Genomic DNA, 24,918 nt, shown 5'->3' on the forward strand with positions numbered 1-24,918 from the left:
TATTTTCAATGCGAATTTCCTAGCACCTAGCAATGCCACTGTTGTACATCGCCCTAGAGTTGTGTTTAAACACAGGCACAAAGAAGCATATAAAAAATGCAGCAGCCCCAAACTGGAAACAAATGTCCACCAGTAAAAAAAGGACTAGATAAACTGCGCTATGGCCACACTCTGAAATAACCTTTGGTAGATTAAGTGGACGAGTAGATCTATATGTACTGTTATAGGACTATCTCTAAGACCGAGCATTAAAAAAAAAAAAAAAGTAAGTTTCAGAACAATATCAACAGTACCATATCATGTAAATTTTATTAAAATATGAAACAAAATTATCTATTTATATAGATATACAGATATGTCTATGACCATGGATGGCTGGAACACCAGATAATAGCCATGACTTCTGTGGCAGGAACAGGAATTGGGTGGGAGGTCAAGAGAGCTTTTTGCATTATTGTTTGAATCTCTTACAAGGAACTAATTTTGTGGAACTACTTTTTTAAAATGACTTTTTAAAAAGCAGATGATTTCAAGTAAAAATAGTGGGCTTGAAGGCACGGTTCTAGTTAACTAATCCATGATTTTGGACCTCAGTTTTCTCATCTGTAAAATGGGCAATACAACACCTTCTCTCATAGCTTTTGTAAGGATCCCATGAAATGATGCCAGTACCATGCAAATAAAACATGTCATCATTGCCACTTGGATTCCTAGGGAACTGCGGTTGGGTTTGACATTTAGACTTTTAGTAGCAGAAGCTCTGTTACTGCCCAGAGAAATTAACCTCTGTGAGCAGATGAAGCACAGAGAAGAAACAAGGTTTGCTTAGGACCACCCAGCTGATAAATGGTGCATCTGACGTTCTTTGACTCTTAATACACAGGAGGCAGAAAGTAGTAGAAATGAGGTCTTCTCCTCAGCAAAGCCTCTAGGGATCTGACAAACTTCCCAAAATCTCCTCCTAACTGGGAACAGCTCTGGATTTAGGAGGGTGTTGTTTGTATGTTTTTGCCTGAAAAGGAGAATTCATTTTAAATGCTGAATTTGGATTTCGTACAGGTGCCTAGAGAAATCTGGGCCCGAAGCCTGCTTTAAATAAATTGAATAAACGGCTGTTGATGGTATCAGCTATTTTTAATTGGACCCCTAGTCTCTTCTGACCCCTCCCTCTTCCCTCCGCCTGTCCTGTGGGCATCCCACTACCAGAGACGGCTCTTCCCCTGTGACAGCGGATTGATTTGTAAAGAGTCAGTTTTGGTGTCTATATCCACACAAAAGTAGACATTTCTGTTGTTGTTGTTTCAACTGATTGTCATTAGAATAAAGAAAGTGATTTTTTTGTGGGGGGGGGGTTGGGGGGTTGAATATAACAGCTCATACTCAATCTTCAGACCATTTTTTCTATATATACTAGAGGCATCTTGACCATCCTATGATTTTCTAGTATTTCTTACCAGTAAAACACAGAGATGTGGAATTACATGTATCTTTTCCACAACCTAGACTCATTCAGCCAGATCAGGGCTGGCCAATGCTAAGCTCTGAGGAGACAGTAATTCCTGGGAGACGTGATGTCTAGCAGGGAGACCAACCCATAATCCACACGGCGACAGTATGATCCGTGCCGTGATGCTGACGTGTACAACCACCAGAGCCTGTCTGCCTCAGAAAACGTCTCAGCGGAAGTGACGTTTCAGCCGACTCTCAAAGCATCTGAGTGTGTTTGCTTGGCAGGGAGGTGTGGTATAAATGGAGGTTCAGCAAGAGATGAGGCTGAGAAGGACACAGAGTCTCTGTCATGAATATTCTCGTAAGGAGTTTAGACTTGACCCTGGAGACCGTAGGGAATCATTGAAGGGTTTTCAGCTGCAAGAGGAACATGATACTAAAGGCACTGTAGAAAAATCATTCTGGCCACGGTGTCGAGGATCAAAGAGAGGGTCACGGCTGAATACAGACAGACCATGAAGACACAGCGGCGATGGTCCAGGCCAGAGAGGTTGGGGACCTGAGCCAAGGCAGTGCCTGTGAGGATGGAGCAGGGTGGAAAGGTTCACGAACATTTAGGAATTAGAGTCAATGGGATCTAGTGACTAGGTGTGAGAAGTAAATTGGAAAGATATATGTCAGGGAAATACTGTATGACATCACTTCTGTGTGGAATCTACAAAACACAACAAGCTAGTGAGTATAACAGAAAAGAAGCAGACTCACAGAGAGAAGAAACTCGTGATTACCAGTGGGACGAGGCAGAGGGGAGGGACAATATAGAAATGGGGAAGTCAAAGGTACAAACTATTATGTATAAAATAGGCTACTAGGATATGCTGCACAACATGGAGAATACAGTCAGAATTTTGCAATTACTATAAATGGAGTATAACTTTTAAAACTTACTCCCTATCTAGTGAATCCCTATATTGTACACCTGTACTTATGTAATATTGTACATCGACTATACTTGAATTTTTTTAAAAAGAAAGATACATGTCAGGGATGTATCAGCAGGAAATAAGCCTCACGCAAAAGGGTTTTCTTGATGAGAATTTAATGAAAGCACCAGATACAAAGGTGTGGTTTGAATAAGGGGAGCTTACGGGGTAGGTGAGGCACCCAGGGACCCGCAACCACAGAAAACCATTACCACCCATGGGCCTGAAGTGGCAACCTGGAGGACAGCATTACTGGAGCTCAGTGAGAGCTGGGACCCTTCAAGAACCACCCAACAGGCGCTGGTTAGGCAGGGAGGGGCCAGGGAAGAGGGAACATGGTGGGGAATAACACCCACCTCTCTCTCCTTCTACCATCCCATCTCCTCCCAGTGCCTGAACAAGAAAGCAGAAGTCAGCCCTCCTGGGCGCAGAGCCGGGCAGAGAAGGGTGGAGAAGGAACGTAGGGAAGGGAAGATGGAGACAAACTAGCACAATGGGAATTCCTTTAGCTGCGAATCAAAGGAGCCCACTTAGGACTTCCCTGGTGGCACAGTGGTTAAGAATCCGCTTGCCAAAGCAGAGGACACAGGTTCAAGCCCTGGTCCGGGAAGATCCCACATGCCGTGGAGCAACTAAGCCCGTGAGCCACAACTAGTAAGCCTGCGCTCTAAAGCCTGTGAGCCACAACTACTGAGCCCACGTGCCACAACTACTGAAGCCCGCGCACCTAGAGGCCGAGCTCCACAACAAGAGAAGCCACCGCAATGAGAAGCCCGCGCACCGCAACGAAGAGCTCCCTCTCACCGCAAGTAGAGAAAGCCTGCGCGCAGCAGTGAAGACCCAACGCAGCCAATAAATAAATTAATTAAAATTTAAAAAAGAAAAAGAAACCCACATAAACTGGCTTAGGCCAAAATTAAAGGTGGGACGGGGTAGTTCACTGACTCATGTAACTGTCAAGCAGGAGTGGATCCAAAGCCTTACAAGAACGTCATCAATACTTCTCTCTCTCCTTGTCAACTCATTTTTCTCCCTCGATGCCAGCTGTGTTCTCCCAGAACTTTCCAGGCAGCAGTGAGTCTGACTACCAGCATCTCTAGGGTCACAGACCGAGAGCTTTTATTCCCAGAGAAGGGCAGGGACTCCTTCTCCAGTTCAGAAGGGCCCCAGCAAGGGGCCGACTGCCTGGCATGGGTCGCATGGGGTACTGGAGGCAGCTAGGACCAGCTCCTGACTCAACATACAGCTTGGGAGCTTGGCACTGGCCATGGTAAGAATAGTTACACTGAGAAAAATCAGCAAACGTTACCAATCGGGTTCTTCTTAACTTAGTTGCTGAATGTTTACCAGCAAACCATTGTGGGTCGGGAAATGCTGCACCATCATAGGTTCAAGCTGGGTGAATGAGGAAGGGAAAGAAGGTAAGTTGGACATGGCTGTCAATGTGATGGATGGGAAGGAAGATTCATTCTCCTGGTGCCTGGAGATCAGGATGCGAGTCCCAAGCCTTCTGCTCAGAGACTTGCTGCTGTGTCTGCATGACTGGTCTGAGGGCTTGATGACAAGACTGCTGTGCTAGGCAGAATGATGGCCTCCAGAGATGTCCCCATGCTACCCCCCAGACCAGTGACACGTGGCAAAAGGGATTTTGCGGATGCGATTAAGGCGAAGACCTTGAAAAGGGAAGATTATCCTGGATTATCCCAGTGGACCCAATGGAATCACAAGTATTCTTGTCAGTAAATAGGAAGGCAGGAGGGTCAGAGAAGGAGTGGTGTGTTGTTGACTGGGGGCCACAAACCAAGGAGTGTGGGCATTCTAGAAGAAGCTTTTAGAATCTGGAAAAGACAAGAAACAGATTCTTCCCCAAGGGCCTCCATACAGATTCCCTTCTGCATCCTTGAGAAGTAAGCCCTGAGCAATCTTCCCAAGCAGTGGTTATATCTGGCCTTTAAGACACGTGTCTGTCCATACACTGGTGAGGCAGTGAACAAGTGGATTAGTCTGAGGGGTAGTAATCAGAGTCTTAGACTTGTTTGTGAGGCCCTGCGGGATAGAGGTTTCAGAATGCAGAGCTCACCCCAGCTGAAGTAAAGATTTCTTTAATGGTCTTTCTAAGTATCTGTTCTGCTACAGTTATGTAGCAAACCCCATATTTATAGATTGACAACACTACAAATTAATGTGTTCTTCTAGAGTTAAACTGATTACCATGATGTAAATATTCCCACTGTGGCTAATGGCGGGCTATCAACATGATGCTGATAGATGCAGAGGTGGGACGAAGTGTATGCGGTTGGCTGTCTCGAGCTGGTCCAGCATACCACTGCTTGTCTCTACCCTTCACCTCCACTTTCTTAGTAGGAGAAGGGACACCCTGATAGAAGCATGGTTGGAATGCTCATGGACCAATTACGATGGGCCAGGCACTGTTCTAAGAGCCTTACATTTTAAAAACGTAATTCTTTATTAAAAATTAATTAATTAATTTTTTATTGTTGGCTGCGTTGGGTTTTTGTTGCTGCATGTGGGCTTTCTCTAGTTGCGGTGAGCAGGGGCTACTCTTCATTGTGGTGCGTGGGCTTCTCACTGCAGTGGCTTCTCTTGTTGCAGAGCACAGGCTCTAGGCACGCAGGCTTCAGTAGTTGTGGCACGTGAGCTCAGTAGTTGTGGCTCGCGGGCTCTAGAGCACAGGATCAGTAGCTGTGGCACACAGGCTTAGTTGCTCCGCGGCATGTGGGATCTTCCTGGACAAGGGCTTAAACCCGTGTTGCCTGAACTGGCAGGTGGATTCTTAACCACTGTAACACCAGGGAAGCCCAAAAATGTAATTCTTATAGCAACACTATGTGATAAGCAGAAATAAGAAAACTGAGGCATAGATGAGATAACCAGTCCAAGGTCATCTAGCTAATATCAGGAGAGCTGATCTGAACTTAATTTGTGTCAGTGTCCATCATCTTGAGAACTACACTGAAGTATTCTCTAAAACTGCACTGTCTAATACAGTAACCACTAACCACATTAGCTATTATAATTGAAATGAAATAATTAAAATTTCAGTTTTTCATTCATATTAGAAACATTTCAAGTTCTCCATTGTCACATGATGCTAGTGGCTACTGTATTGGCCACAGATAGAACACATTTCCATCATGACAGAGGGTTCTATGAATAGACTGTCAGAAGGAAAGAAGCCACACTCATTTGCTTGGAAATACAGAAAATTTAATGGCCTCTGTGGACTGCAATAACATAAAAACTCGAGATACACAGTTTCATGTCTCTTCTGCTCTGATCTAAGCGAATTCATTCACTTATTCATTCATTCATTCAATACACATTAACTGACCACCTACTAGGTCCCAGGACCTGTGCTAGGTTCTGGGGATAGAAAGATGAATAAAGGAACAAAGCTCCCGCCCTCCGGAGCCTCACGATCTGACGCTGGAGGCAGACAAGTGAAAAGGCAATTATAGGGCCATGAGGGGAGTGTGATGATGGGAGACTCAAGGATAATAGGACAGACTCCGACAGGCAGCCAGCTGACTCTGAGGCTTTCAGGGAAGACTTCACAGAAGGGGTGATTTCCAAAGTGGGTGTTGAACGATGAATACAAGTTGGCAGGTTTCGGGTATTTTAGAGAGAATGTTTCAAAACTCAGAGAGGCACAGAAGAACATGGGCCACCTGGGGACCCGTGACTGAAGGGACCTGACTAACGTCTCAGATGCGATAGATACTCAGGAAGTGACTAGAAGTCAATGTTCTCCTCAGGGGTGGAAGGAGGGCAGCGTTGAGCAGGAACAGGTGTCGGGGTGGAGAGAAGGGAAAGAGAAAGAGCTTCCTTTTGGACACGCCAAGTTTGATGGGCCTGCAGAATGTTCAAGAGGGTATGCGGGGCTGAGGGTATGCGGACCAAGGTCAAGGGATACAGGTTTAAGGACATCAGCCTCACGGCAGTGATTAAACGAAGGGCCTGGCCGAGCTCATGGGGGAGGGTGTGCAGAGAGAGATGAGGACAAACTGAGAGTGACCCGAATGAACAAAACCAGCTCCAGGAAATGCCAGGGGCAGGAGAGAAACGGGGCCAGGGGAGAAACCTCATTAGAGGATCATCGCAAAGGATGTGGTGCCCAGAAATCATGGGCTGTGATGCCAACTGAGGCAGAGAAGCCAAATCACACGAGGGCTGAAAAGTTCCCCCAAGAGTGAACCGTGGGAAGGGCCACATTCATGGACTCAGAGAGCCAGGCTCAGTGGGTTCAGGAAGAAATGGAAAGTAAAGGAAGGCAGATAATAACTGTGAGAGACAAAGCCTTTTGTAAAAATACTCAGCCTTGGGCTTCCCTGGTGGCGCAGTGGTTGGGAGTCCGCCTGCTGATGCAGGGGACACGGGTTCGTGCCCCGGTCCGGGAAGATCCCACATGCCGCGGAGCGGCTGGGCCCGTGGGCCATGGCCGCTGAGCCTGCGCGTCCGGAGCCTGTGCTCCTCCACAGGAGAGGCCACAACAGTGAGACACCCGCGTACCGCAAAAAAACCCAAAAAAAACAACTCAGCCTTGAAGATTATGATCAGAGTTTCCCCAGCACATCTATTAACTGCTTTGAAGAAGCCAGTAGACAGAGAAATGTGAAGAATCCAGGGTGAGAAGGAATAAACGGGAAGCAAGGCCCCAAGGACCTAGGAGGGGATGGGGTCCAAAGCACAGGTGGAGCGTTTGGCTTTGGAGGAGAGGGGCTCTCAGTCCACTGGTGTGAGACGGAAGCGGGAAGGATGAGCACAGACACAACATGTGTGAACGCGGGAAGAGGAAATTGAGGAACCCCATCTCCTGGCCTCTGGGTGAAGCAGGAGATGAGGTTCTGCTGAAAGCAGAGGACTCGCTCGAGGACAGGAGTGAGGACCTGAAATAACCACTGGGCAAAGGGAGAAGCACAGGGAGCACGCCTGGGCTGCACCCCAAGGCCAGCGGAGGTTGGAGAAGAGGCCGTGGATGCGCCAGAGCTGAGAGGTACCATTTTCCTGGCTGTGCTCAGACCTCCAGGTGCAACAGAGGAACAACAAGACAGCTGAATTCATCCAGGTCTGGACTCTGCCGAGTAGGAAGGGGGGATGGGCAAAAAGAAAAAGAGGCTGACGCCCTGGTTATCTGGAAGGATGTGAAGACAGGAGGAGGGGGACACACTGGAGAAAATACGATGCCATCTAGCAATCAGGGGTGGAGGAAAAAGAGAAGTGAACAGATGGGAAGCAATGACCAGAGAGTCAGACATCAAAAATGAAGAAATTGGGAATTCCCTGGCAGTCTGGCGGTTAAGACTCCGCCCTTCCACTGCACGGGGGCACAGGTTCGATCCCCGGTCGGGGAGCTAGGATCCCGCATGCCACAGAGGGCGGCCAAAAAATGGAGGAATTATGGGGGATGATAGTGTCCAGGGTGTAACTAAGAGAGGGTTTTTAATGGGGGAAGTGGAAAGACACCTGGAATTGAGTAAATGAAGAATCTGTAAAACAAGTGGTTTCGATGGTCTGTGAAAGTGGACTTCGAAGACACCGAATCTGAGGAAGAGGGGACGGAAAAGAAGACCTTGAATGTGGGGGAATGGCCAGCGGTGTGGCAGGTGACAGTGACAAGGAAGGGAAGAGGTTTGGGGGAAGGTTTCATATGAGGATAGAAGACAGACCATTTGAACTGGCACAGTTAGGTCCCTGGCAGAGGGCTGGTGCCATCCTTACGTGAGCTTAGAAGAACTGTCAGTCTCCCTGTGAAAGTTCTGAAGCAGCAGGTGTCCTCAATGAAGAGCCAGGTGCCAGGTGCCAGTATTCCGCCCAGAGGCGGCACCTTTGCAGAGTTTTTGGACAAAGTTTTTGGCACATTGGCAGAGCTGTTGGTCAGGTTACAAGGGAGGCAGTGGATCATTCTGAGGACGAAAGGGTGGGGGTGGAGGAACTGACACTTTAGGCACAGATGACAAATATGGAGCCTGATGGGATCACCTGGCCTCAAGAGGTTAGCTAGAGCTCTGGGGTCAAGGGTGGCCCCAGAGAGTAGAGAAGACTTGGTGACACTCTCAAATGGGAGGGCTTTTGTCCAGGATCCCCCAAAACATTCGTGAGAAGTTTGGGATCCCAGAAGATAACAGGCCAATGGGACAACTAGGTTGGTTGATTCCCAAGACCCACACTCTTGGGTGGAAACCAGAGCAGCCTCCCAGGAGATGAGGGCAAGTTGGTCACACTCCCAGAGAGGTCCTCACCTAAGTGTGCAGAGTCCAGACTAGACATTCCTTCTGGTAAGGAAAGCAGAGGACCCAGGGAATGGACAATGAAAGAAATCAAGCAAGGGAAGTCATAATTATTCGTTACTAAAAAATAGAGATTTACTGGGGGCCAGTGATGAACTCTAAGCTGGTAAAGGCCACCCAGGCACACATGACAAAATAAAAGACGCAAAGGCCAATTCCGCTGGACCCATGATCATCAGGTATGTGGGTTTCCAAGTTTCTCCCTCAACTTCACCCTGAAGAGACTTCTCCAGTCCTAGGAGGCCAATGGTCAGAAAAATCTCAGCTATTATCCAAGTAGCCCCACATCCCGGGAATCACAGGGCTTGGCAGGGAGGGTGTGGAAAGGAAACACTCCCTCTCTGTGTTCTAGAAGTAGTTTCAGAATAATGCTGGGAACCCAGACTTTAAACTGAGGCCCCAAGTGGTTTGGGCAAAGCCCTCCTTCTGCATACGTGCCCTTCTGAAGAAGTTTCAGTTCTCTGAGTAGGACCTGAAAGGCCCAAAGACAGTCTCTTCTTCATAACTCCACACTCGCCTGAGGAAACTGAACATCACCCATCCCAGTCAGCAAATCCCGAATATTCCAGAGACACCTGCACAGATAGGTGAGCGGCCACCTGAGACTCCAGGTATCTGCCACCCTTAGCTCAGATGTCATCTCCTCCATGACACCCTCACCACTACACACACACACACACACACACACACACACACACACACCAGACACATGCCCTCCACTGTACCCCTCTCTCCATAGAGTTTACCATTGCATTTATCATCACACTGTGCTTTAATTGTTTACATTTTGCCTCTCCAGCTACCTTTGGAGCTTCTTTATCCCTATAAATATTTATCCCAATAAATATTTGTAGGAGGAGTTGGACTGGTCTGGGATAGGGTTAAATTGAATCGAACTGAGTTGAAATGAACCGAAATGACACTGGGAAAAAAGAGTAGGACATTCCCGCGGCAACAAGGCTGAGCGTTACGCTGATTTCCTCATCAAGGGTCTCCCCAGAAACCCACCACCTCCAGAATGTCTCCCCAGTTCCCCAGCCACGGCGCCCCTCTCCCACCAGGCAGGTCCTCATTGCTTCTTGTGGAACAAAGCCGGCGCCGGCTCATTGCTGGGTTCAGCCATGACCTGCATGGGCTGGTTGTTCAGGGCAGCCTCACGCATCTTGTGGTACATGAACTCGTTCTGTCGGAACATGCGCAGCTCCATCTCCGTCTGCATCCGCATGGCCTGTGGGACGCGGATACACCGAAAACAGTGAGGACAAACCCCCAGGATGTGTTGGTTTCTGACCTACCTTGGCCCTTTTGGAAATGACAGACTATGGGGTAAGTGGCTCCCAGCCACTGAGATTCAACTGTACCTCCCCAGAGGACACACACACACACACACACTCATACACTGCGAGTCTAATGTCCTGGCCGTGGACTCCATTTGTTAGGAAGAGGGAGTCAGACACCTGAGAGAGTAGCTTGAGGGAATGCTCTCAGCGGAGAATGTTTGTTCTTAGGAACTGCTAGGTGGGGACCTGGATTTGAACCCTGGTTCCTGAACTTAAGTCCCATCAACACTGTGGGACATCAGGCAAGGGACTTAATCCCTTCAGCCCTCAGTTTCCTCATACACGAAATGGGTGAGATTCCCTCGTACTTTACAACGGCCGGGAAGATTACTATTTCTATGTGACACACAGAAAAACCCTCATTCTCCCATATGTTAATTCAAGAAATATTTATCAAGGGCCAGGCTTCGTTGAGGGGCTGAGGTTAGAGCAGTGAATACAATGACAAACACTTGTATTTGACAAGCTTAATGTACTGACATACATTCTATGACACCAAAGTCTGTCCTCTTTCCCTGTACTACTGCCTGAGGACAGTCCTCTGAACCCCGTCACTTTCAAATAAATCAGCCCTCGAAGCACAAAGCCAGCCAGCAGCTATGAAGAGCATGCCACTCACCAGACACTGTTGAGTGCTTTTCACACATCAATTCATTGAACCTTTGCCACAATCGTACCCTTTTTTCTCCATTTTTCTGATGAGAAGACTGAGGCCCACACACTCAATATTTGTAGCCACAAAGCTGGAAAGTGGTCCAACTGGAATTGGATCCCAGCAGTCTGGTCCCAGAGCCTGTGCTCCCTGACGCTACTCCACGTGGCATGTTTTCTAATGTACGTGCACACATATGCACACCATTAGGTTTTCTCAGTCCAGGCCTGGAGCATCCCAGGGTTCAAGCCTCAATGTTGCCGTCCACTCGCTTTGTGACCAAGGACAGGTTACTCCCCTTCTCTGGGCCTCAGTTTTCTCAGATGTAAAACAAGGGGAGCGGACTAAGCATTTCTGAATTCCCTTCTGGTCTAGCAGGCAATCTAGGGTCTTTCCAAAAGCGGAGTCTAGCCCTCAGCTTCCATCTTCAGAGAGCCCAGACTCGCCCCAAGAAGCCACTTGCCTCTAAGTCCTTGGTGATGGGGTGGGAGGGTCCGTGTGTCACCAGGAGAATGGCGTAGGCTTTGCAGATCATGCCGTGCCCCACCTCAATGTTGCCAGCGTGCCAGTTGGTCAGCCCTGCCCGCATGATGGCCATGCCCAGCTGGGCATTGTTGGGGTGATACAGCTTCCTGCAGGGGCAGAGCAAGTAATGATGACACATATTCCCAACCTACCTTTTATCTGCACAACATTTGACAACTTATAAAGTGACCTCACTGATGAAGTCCATATACTCTCCCACCAGCACTGTGAGGCGTCAACCATCAGGGGAGACTAGGGCACACAGAGATGCACTGAGATGCCAAACACCCCACGCGGCGAGGCTGCAAGAGCTGAGACTCCGACCTAGCTACTGAGCCAAGTCCTAATGGGGAAACGGGGCCAGGATTGTACTTGAAACTTGAGTACAAGGAGCTGGGAGCCTTCAGCCCTCCTTTGAAAGGGCTAGGAAGTTCAGGGGAAAAAAAATAATTCGAATGTCCTTCTTGGGACAAGGTTGTATCTTCACCTCCTTGGCACTCTCTTAACAGGACTTCCTTTCGCATGGTGTACAGGTTTCCCAGATTTTGTTTATGAGTAACATCCACTCAAAAAAATGCAACTTTCTTATGCCAACATATTCATTTGGCCGGAAATACAAATCCACATGCCCATGTGGACACATAAGGCAAGAGAGGACATTAGCAGAGGGAAGGCAAAGGAGCTGCCTTTTACAATTGATAAGCAAGAATGGCTGACACCTCTTTTTTTTTTTGCACTTTGCTGTGCAGCATGTGGGATCTTAGTTCCCAAACCAGGGATGGAACCCATGCCCCCTGCAGTGGAAACGAGGAGTCTCAACCACTGGACCACCAAGGAAGTCCCTCTTTTTTTTAAAAAAAAATAAAATCTAAAGCTGACAAGATTGCCTCTGTTGATTGTTAGGGGGGAGAAACTTTTCTAAGCACTTAAAATCAAGCCAGATTTAGCCTTAAGGAAACCACAAGCAGAAGATGCCTCCCAAATGATAGACAAGCTGGAGGATTTGGGAAAGACCAGGGATGACAAATAGATTTCATCTCAGGTAGCAAATCTGATTATTTGGACATTATTGCTCAGAACTCCACGATACAAAGACTCAGTTATAAAGAGGACAGGTATCAATTACTGATGTCTGCTGTGGGCGCAGGAGGGAGAGGTAGCGACAGGCATGCCATCTCTTTGCCATCCCTGGAATAGACACGTTTCCAGGAGACTACCTGAGACCCAGGATCGTCACCTACATATAGCCATCCACCATCCTCCTGGCGTAGTGTGAGGCCTCCTCAAAGGCCTGCAGGTAGGAGAGGACCTCAGAGACGGTGCTCAACAGCCGCAGCGTGTAGATGTTGGTGTCGGCAAACACTGGCTCCTGCTTCTGCAGGCACTCCCGGCATAATTTCACAACCTAGGAGACACAGGCCCTGTCTGTTACCCCTGCACCAGAGCACATGCTTGACTCACATACGGGAGCATCACGATGGCATTGGACACTCACTCTTCGAAGCTTGAGGAAACCACCGGCAGAGAAGGGAAAGCACAAGTTTGTGATCTGAATAGCAAAATGGCCCTGTTTGGCTAAGATGTAGGGATGGCAAGGGTAACAGTGGGAGACACAGCTGACACGGCAGAATGAGGAGTTATCACAGAAGTCAGCAGGGAGTTATGAAAGCCATGTTCATACATATATATGTACTTCTTCTCACAACAACGCAATGAGATAGGCACTACTAATATTCCCATTCTCCCAGACGAGGAAACTGAAGCACAGAGCGGCGAGTGCTTTGCCAAAGTTACACAGAAAGTGAGCAATGGAGCAAGTATTCAAATCAAGCAGTGGAGCTTTATCTTAACCATCATTCCCATGATTCTGCATCCTGGCTGTGCTCTGGAGTCATCTGGAGAGCTTTTTTAAATCCCGATGTCTGAGTCCTACCCCAGACCAATTGAAACTGAATACCCGGGGGAGGGACCGTGGCATCCTTCACATCTGCCCCTGGGTGGCCCTTATGCACAGTGAGGTTGGACAGTCATGCCCTGCTCCAAGTGTACGGGAGGGATTGGCAGAGAGAGAGGCCAGGCGACCCATCAGGAGGAGGCCACATGGGTCCTGGTGAGGAAGAAGACGGGCCCGACCACAAGCGGCTTTACAGTCAGGCTTTTCCAACTGACTCATGTGTAGACGTATCTTCAGTTACACCCTACACAGTCAGATGGTCTCTAGATTTTAGTGGTTCACAGTTCTCCCCTCCTTCCCTTGCCACTCTCACGGGAGAAATGTCACACAATTCTTTCCATTTCAAATGCGTGGAAACCAGTTTTCTCTGAGACTCTCCCAGAGGCCCATGAGGCAGCCAGGTAGGGGCGTGGCAAACTGTGAGCTGGCAATCCTTCCTGAAGACAATCCTTGTAAGCCCATGAGCAGCGTCCAGCCCTGCACCCGACCCTACCAAGCGTGAGCAGAGAAGAGGACAAACGAAGAAGACGACAGAGGAATGGAATCCGGAGCTCCAGCTCCTACCGCGAGCCTCTGCCATAGATTTTCCGGACTGTACAGCAACACTTTGTTCATGGGACTCTCTCCTCGCAACCTGACAGAACTCCCGGGAGGCAAGGAGCATGTCGTGTGTTGGTCACCCCAGTAAGGGCTCAAAAGTGGGCAAAGAATGAGTGAGGAAAGGAGGCGAATGAAGATCAGAGAAAAGCAGATAGAAACGAACAGAAATTAATCTCCCACCTTGCCATGCCCTCGTGCCATCCAAACCTAGCTACCAAATTGTCTAAAGAGCTTGGGGGGAAAAATCCTGCTTCATGGTCCCTGTGTTCTGTTGCAGACTAGACGGATCACACCTTAGGGGTGAGACACGGGAATCTGTACTTCCAACAAGCTGCCTTTGTGAATTCAGCGCAGGCACGTGCTCTGCAGGTCAGTGTTGGCCGTGGGTCTCAACTCTAGGTGCCTGTTGAAATCACTCGGGAGCTTTACAAATCTTGATGTCTGGGTCCCACTCCTAGAGATGCTGGAGGAATTGTCCTGAGCATCAGGATTTTTTCAATGATTCTTGTGTACAGCCAGTTGAGAACGCCTGGTGTTTCTAGAGCCAGGGTTGAATGCACAGTTAGTAGATCTGGACACTGTAGCCAGGACGCGAGAAAGCAAGACACCCACTGCCATTTCCATTCCTCCATCCCCGATATCACAGACACCCCCGGCCCCAGGACGTTTGTCAGGCTGCCTGTGCTCTCCTCAAACCCAGTTTCAGTGAGTTGCCGATGCAGGGGACACGGGTTCGTGCCCCGGACCGGGAAGATCCCGCATGCCGTGGAGCGGCTGGGCCCGTGAGCCATGGCCGCTGAGCCTGCGCATCCAGAGCCTGTGCTCCGTAACGGGAGAGGCCACAACAGTGAGAGGCCCGCGTACCGCAGAAAAAGAAAAATGAATTCTTACCTCGTGGTACAAACCCTCGGAGCGAGCCTTGTCAATGTTTTCGAGCGTGTCCTTGGAGAACTGTGTCATCTCCTTCACCACCTCCTGAGAGGGCTGGGAAAGGGAGGGACATTCAGTTGGAGACCCCCTTGTGAGGCAACCCACTGCATCTTTGAACAGCTGCCACCTTTCACATTCACTGTAGTACAAGATGAATGCCTTCTTCATTGAATGCTTCAGTTCTGTAAATGCCACTCAAGGTCCCTAGAGCTCAGGACTTCCCTGGTGGTCCAGTGGTTGAGGACAGAGGCCGGGGACTTGACCAAAAAATATCATACTCCAGTTTGCCATTGGAGCTCATTAAAGAGGGCCCTGTAGCTATGGGCTGTCAACCCTTCCAAGTGTCTCTGCATCCAGTCCCTATTTCCTTGTCTAGACCAAAAGGATATCCATGAGAGAACTTGTCAGCCGTGAAATCTAGACCTACCAGGCTCCCTATGTTAGCCTAAGCAGTCTAGTGATCTTGTAAAAAAAAAAAAAATGAGGTTTTGATATTTGAGGTACCATAATTAAGAAGCCAGTTCCCATGAAGGCATGATAATTTTGAAGAAAAAGTGCCAAATTTCTCAAAGACCAAAGGAAAAGTTTGCTTGCTGTGTTTATCCATATCAGAAGCTCTTTTCTGGGGGGACTTCCCTGGCGGTTCAGTGGTTAAGACTCCTCGTTTCCACTGCAGGGGGCACAGGTTCGATCCCTGGTCAGGGAACTAAGATCCCGCGTACCACGTGGCAAAAAAAACCCCCAAAAAACTCAACAGCAAAAAAAAAAAAAAAAATACTAAAGAAAGAGAAGTTTTTTTCTGAAAAAAAGATTTTTTTTTTTTGCTTGGGCAAATCTAATATAACTTTTTTCCAAAATAAAAATACCTTTATTATTTATTCTGACTGTAAAATTAACATATGCAAACTGTAAAAAATTAAAACATTATGAAAAAGTATGGAGAAAACAGTAGAAATGCCCAGAACCCACACGAAGATGGACACAGCACGTTGAGGAGTATTTTCCAGTGAGTATACAGAGGAAAAATATTTAAACTATGTAACAACTGGTACAGGAAAGGCACCGACCTATCAAAGGCACAGACACATCAACAAAGAGTATGTCTGTATGACTGTGTGTTCTGGCTGAATTGCAGTCCTGCATGTACACACATGCATGAGGGTGTATATGTCAATAGCATCAATCTTTTTCTAACTCGAATAATAACATATTTCTGTCTATTGCCTGCTTTTTTTTCACTCAGTAGATTGTGGATATTTTCGCATATAAATATAAAAATACCTATATCGCCTTTTTAGTAACTAGAGTTTTCCACTGGACGAAACTAGAACAATTTAATCAGTTCTCTGGTCGTCCAATTTTTTCACCACAAAGAATCGGGATCAACAGCTGTGTTTATATCTGCTGCCCACATTATTTTGTGAGGTCACCGTCACTAAACTACCAAAAAGTTACAGGAGACTGGGCATCTGTTCCCTTAAAAATACAGCCCCCTAATATGTGCAGATCAAGGGTCTTCCCTCAGGCTCCCAGCTGTCTTGAGCCAGTTCCACAGTGTCCATCTTGCAATAGGAGAACCCGAACCCAGGACAGCTTGCCTCAGGGTCGAGATCACTTAAGGAAGTGGGATTATATTTATGCTTCTCCCCACTTCACCTGCTTTGGCTTCTGCAGAGTTCTTGATCATCCCTAAAATTCTGACTACCTTCCTTTCCGTATTCTTCTGTTATCTGGGCCTCCCTGCAATTCTTCTGTATTTGTTTCTGTACTTGTCTCACAGCCCGGCTCCAGCATCTGATGCATCCATCAATGCTCTGAGTTCTTCTGGCAGGTCTCACTCCTGACTTAACTTTCACCTTGACCTTTGATTTGGCTGAGATGCCTGGCTTCTGGCTGCCTTCCTGCCTGACGACCCGAATGTTGGCTTCCCGCCCGAGCGCTACTCAGCATTCTGCTAGTTAGCAGACCATGCCTTGGTCCCAAGACCAGTCATTTCAGCGTGCGTCTGCTTTCCTTAGCCCGTTGGAATCAAGCACATTAGTGAGAGGAGTCCATATCTTGCCTGGTTGTGTAGAGTTCTGTGACTGGTGGTTCGGAGGTGTGTCACCCATCCATCAAACGTACATCTTTAGTTTCACCTATAGTTTGTTGCCCAAGTGTTGGCTCATAAAATCACACTAGTCTCCAACCCACTGTACGTTCCATTGTCTTTAAACCTCAAAATACTTAGTGAATCTTCTGGGGTAATCAATATCTTGCAGGGTAAATTCAGGGAATACCAAGCTGTTAGGTGTTAATGAAAGCCTTGCTCAGTTTGATGTTGTAAGGAAGAGTGTTACTTTAAGCTCTGGAAGGGAATTAAATTTTTTCAAGGAGGCAACTGCCAATGTTCTCAAAACAACCTGGCTGAAAGGTTGTTAACTGACACATGCAACATGAGATAAAGCTATTCGGAGAAGGGAAATGGGCGGTTCCACTTGGCTCCCTTTTCGGAGTAAAGGCAGGAAAACCTGATCTGCAGATAGGATGTAAGGAAGCCCACAGAGAGAGGCTCCCCTCTCGAGGAGCACACCACAACTAATAGAAAACAGGGAGGAAGAGAAAGGAACCGGAGGAGAGGGGTAGAAGCCAGAGGAGGAATCAAAAGAGGAGGGGAAGGAAAGAGGGACATTAGCTCCCCAACCTTGAGAAACTGGAACATTCCTATTGTAAAAACCATAGCTGAAGGCTGGAGAGAGAGAGAGAGAGAGAGAGAGAACCAAACAGCCTAAACAAGGAGGGTCCAAAGCTACAATCGGGGGAAATTGGTGTTATGTTCTCATTTTTAAAAAATTTGGTTTTTATTTTTATGCAGGTCTATATGTGTATGTTTTTATTATATTTATTTAGTTATTTATAATATATACATAGGAGTCAGAAACAATTTTGATGCCAATTTAAGGTTTGAAGATGAGTCACAAAGGCTGGTGTATAGAAAGGAGCTTGTCAGGCTGGGATAAAGCATTATTTAAATGAAGAAAGAAGAGCAACTGTGATGACATCGTAGATAGAAAAGCTTGAAGGAACTGTTAATAAGTTAGTCCAATGCTCCACTTTACAGATGAGGAAACTGAGACCCACAAGGAAGAGACGTGCCCAAGCTCAGACATTCAGGGTCACAGCCAGAACTAGAACACAGGCCTCCTAATTCTCCAGTATTCTTTCCACTGCAATATAATGGCTTTTTATTATGCCTTCAGATGCACTTGCCTTTAAAAAGTTATACTCAATTTTTTTTTCTGCTTACTTGTTTTGGTTGAGTCATTTTAATTTTGAGTTATTTCTTTATTTTAACAGAGAAACCCAATGTGATATAAAAATAATAGACAGTTTTCGCTTTGAATCAAGGTCGGTTCAAGCAGAAATCATCGATGTTTTTATATCAAGAGAGATGTCAGCTCTGCTAATTCAGACTGAAAGACGTGGGCATACAGTCACCAGCTGGTGAGCGTATCTAAAGTGAAGGGACAGGAGCTAACAGCCACACATCACCTATTTAACTATTGGAGTTGCCAGGTAAATATTGAAAAATTTAGAGAAATGACTACACAGTTGTTTCACTTAATTTCTGAAGGGAGAAAAGAGGGTCTGGCCTCTTTGAAAAATTAGGTAGTGGTGGAAGCAAGTTATGAAAAAAATACTCAGGGCCAGGCACCAGGAGGGAAGGCTGGCTGGCTTGCTGATAAGACACATATTATCCTGCAGGTTCTGGAAGGTCAGGGTGAGGGTGGACACAGTAGCTTATTCTTTTCTGTAGCTCCTGTGGTACTGTGTTCAGTGCCCCACACATAAGTGTCAGTACACATTTCCTGGAAAACAGAACCTTTGATTCTGTGAAAATGGGGTTGTTCCTATAAGGAACACATTCCTGCTTTGTATCCTGCCTGGGAGGGATGACTCTCAACTTCTCCACACTAGGCATCGTTGATCCACTGGTTACAGATTCCTCCTCCTACTTCTGTCTGTTTGGAGACTGACTCTGCTTGCACACCCCGGTGGGGTGAGTGAATCTGTGTCAGGGCATGTGTCCCTTTTAATTGAAATAATTTAATAAATTTAATTTTCAGAAATGGTAGCATACACAGTGTTATGGGTTGAATTTCATCCCCCCCAAATTAAATTCCTATGTTGCAGTCTTAACCCCCAGTACCTCAGAATCTGACCTTATTTAGAAATGGGGTCATTGCAGATGTAATTTGTTAAGATGAGGTCATACTCAAGTAGGATGGGCCCTTAATCCAACAGCACTGGTGTTCTTAAAAAAACAATGTCAGGTGAAGAGAAAGAGACACATGAGGAGAAGACCATGTGAAAAGGCTCAGGGTCAGCTACAAGCCAAAGAAAGAGGCCTAGAACAGACCCTTCTTTCACAGCCCTCAAAAGGAACCAGCCCTGCCAAGACCTTGATTTCAGATTTTAGCCTCCAGACCTGAGAAACAATACATTTCTATTGTAAGCCACCCAGTTTGGGGTACTGTGTTATGGCAGCCCTAGGAAACGAATTCATACGTCAATGTCCAGCCCCTTAACTCTTTTCCCTTAAGAAATAGAGCTCAACTATTTACAATTACCAAGACATGGAAACAACCTAAATGTCCATCGACAGATGAATGGATAAAGAAGATGTGGTACAATGGAATATTACTCGGCCATAAAAAAGAATGAAATAATGCGATTTGCAGCTACATGGATGGACCTAGAGATTATCACACTAAGCAAAGTAAGTCAGAAAGAGAAAAACAAATACCATATGATACCACTTATATGTGGAATCTAAAATGTGACACAAATGAACTTATCTATGAAACAGAAACAGACTCACAGACATAGAGACTTGTGGTTGCCAAGGGGGAGGGGGATGGGGAGGGAAGTATTGGGAGTTTGAGACTAGCAGATGCAAATTATTACATGTAGAATGATAAACAACAAGGTCCTACTGTATAGAACAGGGAACTATATTCAAAATCCTGTAATAAATCATCATGGAAAAGAATATGAAGAAGAATATATATATGTATGTATAACTGAGTCACTTTGCTGTACACCAGCAACTAACACAACACTGTAAATCAGCTATACTTCAATTTTTAAAAATAATAAATAAAAAAAAAAAGAAAGAGAGCTCATTCCATGTCTGTACACAAAGATCTAACTCATTAGTTTATTTTCTTAACTTAAATATTTCCCTATTGGTGGTTATTTAGCTTTTTTCCAATATTTTGCTGTTCCCAACAATGCCATAATGTACTATCTCTTTACACATATATCCCTGTGCACATACGCAAGTATATCTGCAGGGTAAATTCTTAGAACTGCTTGGCCAAAGGGTAAAAAATATTATATATTGAGAGTAAAAATAAGTTAGTGGCAAAAGAAGCCTCGAATAGCCAGAAAATGAAAGAGAGGTGCATCAAGTGGGGGAACAGAGCTATCTGGACAGTAGCACTGACACCACTGGGTAATGAAGTCATTGAGAGAGGCCCCACCATCTGAACCTAGAAGTCAGTTTTGCTTGTAGCCTTTGCTCTAACCAGAGACAAGTTCCTGCCCACACTTAGGATGCATACGTTAATTCAGAAGTATATTTGTATCTTAAATGCTCTGGTGAACTGTGAATTATATAGAAGTGCTGGGTTAGCCTCCCCGAGGAGAATGGCTCCCGGTTAAAAACCTACGTGTGATTTTTCAGACCTGACCGTAGGCAATTCCAAAGGCTCTCCCTGGCAGGCCTCACGGGTGGGGGGAAAGCTGCCCTCCCCACAGGGGATTTGGTGCAGGGCCAGAGCACCGCAGTCTGTGAAGGGAGATGCAGCCGAGGACTCAGGTCCCCCGGCAGGTCATGCTCTTCGCATATTTGCATTCCTGGACCAGGTGCCTTCGTTCCTAAGTCTCTCGCTCTCTTTTATTTTTTTTTTAATTGAAGTATAGTTGATTATCTGAGGTCTTGAGGTCTTCTTCAGGAGCCTCTACGAAGGCCTGCTTATTGTGAAGGGGGCGCTGGGGGACATCTCCCTTGGTAAGACTTCCAGTGCTGAGTGGTCTCACCATCAATTAGGCAACAGTTACTCAGGAATTAAGCATATTAAGCAATCCAAACATTGCCCCATCTCCCCATTGCCCATTTCCATGGGACTAGGAATATCTTTGTGATAACCCGACAACAAATCTCTTTGCCCATCTGGTCTCTCTATATGGAATTCTCAGCATCACTTAACCTGCAAAGGGGCAAGAAGAGGAACTTAAATTTACTGAGTGTCTACTGTCTATGCGTCTCCTTTAGCGTCTACTCTCTATGCCTCTCCTTCAGTGTCTACTCTCTATGCCTCTCCTTCAGCGTCTACTCTCTATGCCACTCCTTCAGTGTCTACTCTCTATGCCTCTCCTTCAGTGTCTACTCTCTATGCCTCTCCTTTTACATATATCATCTTGCTTAATCCTCATAACAACCCCTGTAGCAGGTGCCATCATTCCTATCTTACAAATGAGAAAACAGAGTAACTTCCCCAAAGTCAGACACCTGGCAAGCAGTGGTACCAGGACGCTAGCTGGGACCCATCTGCGTGCTCTGTCCACCACCCGCTCTGTCCACCAGGGCAGAGGCGCCTTGGTTAGCTGTGGAATCTGCCCTCGCCTGGCTCCTGGGGAAGATGCCCAGAAGCACCCCAGTGATGGGGCTGCCTGTACCTTCGGGTCGTCTTTCACACCCAGGAAGAGGTCGTCCTTCAGCCCTTTCTGGCAGTGCTCACACGTACAGTCAAAGTAGTACTGCTTCTTCAGCTGCTTCTTGCGTTCTTCGCTGACGTTAAGGAAGTCGATATAGGACACGGTCAGCTCCTCTCCTTCTGAGATCTTGCCCAGGGCCCGGAGTTCAATTCTGGAGCAGGGTAAAGGAGAAGAGTCCATCAGATCCGGGGTGGGATGTACGCTCTTCAAGGTTTCAAGAAGTTGAGTCTCAAAGACAACGACCTCCACTAACACTGAGAAAACTCCATTCCCCCCCAAAGGGGGAGATGTGGTGTAAAGGACAGTTTTCTGGAGAGTTCTACTCTACTCATTATAACAATCAAATCTGCTCCATTCAGCTAATTGCTCTGGAATCAGCTCAAATAGACTCCCAGTAGAGGTCTGGGCTCCATCATAAAAGCATACAAAGCTTCCACGCCTGCAGGTCTCCCAGTGCATTTAGCTACTGATTGTCTGTAACAAAGGAATGGAGAAATAATAAGGCAAAAACTCCAAACAAGAGAAGCCTTGACAGTCATTTCTGGTTAGTTTGGAGACTGCTTCTCTCAGAAACACGCACATTCAGTTACCCAGAAGCTTGGCCCGTTCTGTGTCTAATTATAAGCCCCCTCTTACCTTAACCTTTGGTCCAATGGTTCAGACCTAATTTATGTGAGGAGACTTATGCCTAGAGATCTCTGAGGCAAATAAAGGCTAGCTCTTTATTAGCCCACTGCATTGTTCACTTTTGTGTTTACTGGGGGACATGGCTTTGGGGTTGAAGGTGGTTAGTGAGAGAAGATGACATTGTAACCCCCTTCCAGCCTAGACCTGACCCTCCAATTACTTACAGCACTACACACCTCACCATGTGATAGATACAGAATGTACTGAAGACAAAATCCCACTGCACAACTGACACCCAGCTAAGCCAAACTAGCTGAGACCAGCCTGTGGGCCTCTCAGCCATGCATCTTCCACCCAGGAGTCCAGAAACTACAGAAAGAGTGGTGAGCCCGGCAAGCTGGATCCTAAGCTATGCCCCTGTATCCCCCCAACATCAGGGGGCCTCCCTGCCCAGAGGGAACCCATCACCCAGAGAGTGAGGGGCAGGATGCAGAGGGCTGGGAAAGCATCTACAGAGAAGTCCATGGTCATTTCCTTTACCTCCCAGAGAGGCTGATTCAGATGCCACGTGAAAGGCAGAAGATTCCAGCACCAGAGAAAGGTCCCAGTCAGAGGGAGCCCCTTCCACGTGCTCGGAGGTGACAGCCAAGCGAGGAACAGCAGTGACTTGCATGTCCAGGCCCCTGAGGTGACCACTTAAGGTTAAAGAACCTTCTCTCAAAATGGGGTACACTGCCTTGCCCAATATATGTGATAATACAGGATAAGTAAGCAATTCTGCTCCCACTAGCCCTTTCACAGAGGCAGCTCACTATATTGACATGTCCTCGTTCAACAGTGAATCAGTGACCAGTTGAGTTGGCCAGTAGCTTTGCTTCGCACCAAGGTTAATCCAATTCCCACAAGGTCTCAGAGTATCTCAAATTATTTCAATGATATGAGAGAGTTTTCAAAACCAAATTAATGTCAAGTCACTTAGGTATAAGAAATGCACACTTATATGCCCCACTCTACCTAACCTGGCACTGGGAATCAGGGGAGGAATAGTGACCACTATTCTGTTTTGGATCCCAGACCTCTTCCATCTCTAATGCTCTGCAGTTCTACAGTTCAGCTAATTGAGCCACAAGTAGGCAACTTAAGTATTTCTTGTAGAGGTCAGGAGCAGAGTCCAGGGCCACAGAGACTTAGAATTAGGAAGGTCCCTAGACACGCTCTCACCTTGACCTTTGCCCTACAAATGTAGAACCAAACACCCAGGAGATGATGTGAATCGTCCGAAGTCCCTCGCAACGCACATCAACACAGACTCAGGTGCACCGACCACTCCTACCCCTGCCCTCCCAAGGCCCAAACTTCCACACAGCATTTTGTTGTTAATCCGAAGATCATTTCAAGTACTTTCAAGCCCACCTTGAGAAAAAGGCCCACTGGGGCTGTGGAGTTGTCATTAAGAAAAGTCCCAAGTAAAATCTAACCTAAACCACTAATTCATAGTTGACCAGAAGCAATAAAGAGAATACTATGAATAAATATTTATCAAAAACATCACAGTTATGGGTACCATTTTCAGAACCAGTCTGAGTGAGAAGTTGGAGGTTATAAACAAACACAGAGTCCTTGGGCTTCCCTGGTGGTGCAGTGGTTGAGAGTCTGCCTGCCGATGCAGGGGACACGGGTTCGTGTCCCGATCCGGGAAGATCCCACATGCCGCGGAGCAGCTGGGCCCATGAGCCATGGCCGCTGAGCCTGCGCGTCTGGAGCCTGTGCTCCGCAACGGGAGAGGCCACAGCGGTGAGAGGCCCGCGTACCGCAAAAAAAAAAAAAAAAACACAGAGTCCTTTAGTAGGTCAGTAATATCAACAGTGCTCATTTCACGATAAGCAGGGTTTAAAGGGAGAGTGTGGGTTTTTGCTAAGATGATGTGGACTGGAAAGGACCTTCACGCTTTGAGGTTGGAGGAGAGAGAGAAATGAGGAGTAAGAGAGGGAAACATAGGCACAGCAGGTAGTGGGTGGGTGAGGAACAAAATGATTAATATAAATGCATTAAACACGTAGCATCCAGCAAAGACAAGATTCTGGGGAGCAGAAGGACATTACGGACAGACAGCCAAGGGGTCTCGTGAAGGGGCAGCCCCAGCAAACCAGGCAAGTGAGGGAGATGGGTCAGAGCAGCAGGGATGTTTCCAAAGACTGACCCACCTCATCTGGGTGTGAAACATGGATTTCACTGCCTCATGACTGAAAAACAAAACAGACACCCAAATGGAAATCATTACCATTGGCTTATCCCGTATGGCTAGCAAGGGCGCACAACACTCCAGGTTATGCCATCAAAGCTTTGGTCATCACAACCATCTCCATCCCAGCCGCTCCTAGCTGGGCTCCCTTGACAAGAGGCAGCCTGCTATAGTGGAAAGTGCACTGGATTTGGAATGAGAAGTTCTGGGTTCAAAGGGATTCGGCCCTGGACAAGTTGCTTCACTTCCCTGGGCCTCGGTATTCTCCTCTGTAACCTGGTAATGAGACCGTCATGAGACAACGCATCGAAAAGTAGAGTGCTACAGTATTTTTCAATGGCAGGGCACAAAAAGTATGGGAACCATTCATGAAAGATGCTCCAGGTTACCCAGTCCTGTTTGAGTGCCGAATCGTGGGCAAATTGGGCTTGGAGTACCCCTTCAGAGCTTTGGGGTTTTCTGAGTGGTACACCAATAAGGGCTTCAACTTAGAGTCCCCAGCTGTGTGGCCACCAAGAAGCAGCATCAGGAGATCTTTGGATGATT

At 47.0% G+C, this 24,918-nt stretch overlaps 1 protein-coding gene across 1 annotated transcript in view; it reads right to left on the bottom strand.

Annotated features, from left to right (window-relative positions):
• Positions 1-9,483: 9,483 nt before the first annotated feature.
• SMYD1 (SET and MYND domain containing 1) overlaps positions 9,484-24,918 on the bottom strand; it is a 37,388-nt gene continuing 21,953 nt past the window's right edge. The window contains exons 5-9 of the mRNA XM_060027712.1: positions 21,465-21,654; positions 14,703-14,795; positions 12,499-12,662; positions 11,196-11,364; positions 9,484-9,968 (exon numbers count right to left, since the gene is read on the bottom strand). Of these exons, the coding sequence (XP_059883695.1) occupies positions 9,810-9,968; positions 11,196-11,364; positions 12,499-12,662; positions 14,703-14,795; positions 21,465-21,654 (775 nt within the window). The 3' untranslated portion in view covers positions 9,484-9,809. The remainder of the gene's footprint in view (positions 9,969-11,195; positions 11,365-12,498; positions 12,663-14,702; positions 14,796-21,464; positions 21,655-24,918) is intronic.

Source organism: Delphinus delphis, chromosome 12 (assembly GCF_949987515.2).
Source record: "Delphinus delphis chromosome 12, mDelDel1.2, whole genome shotgun sequence".
Taxonomy (NCBI): domain Eukaryota; kingdom Metazoa; phylum Chordata; class Mammalia; order Artiodactyla; family Delphinidae; genus Delphinus; species Delphinus delphis.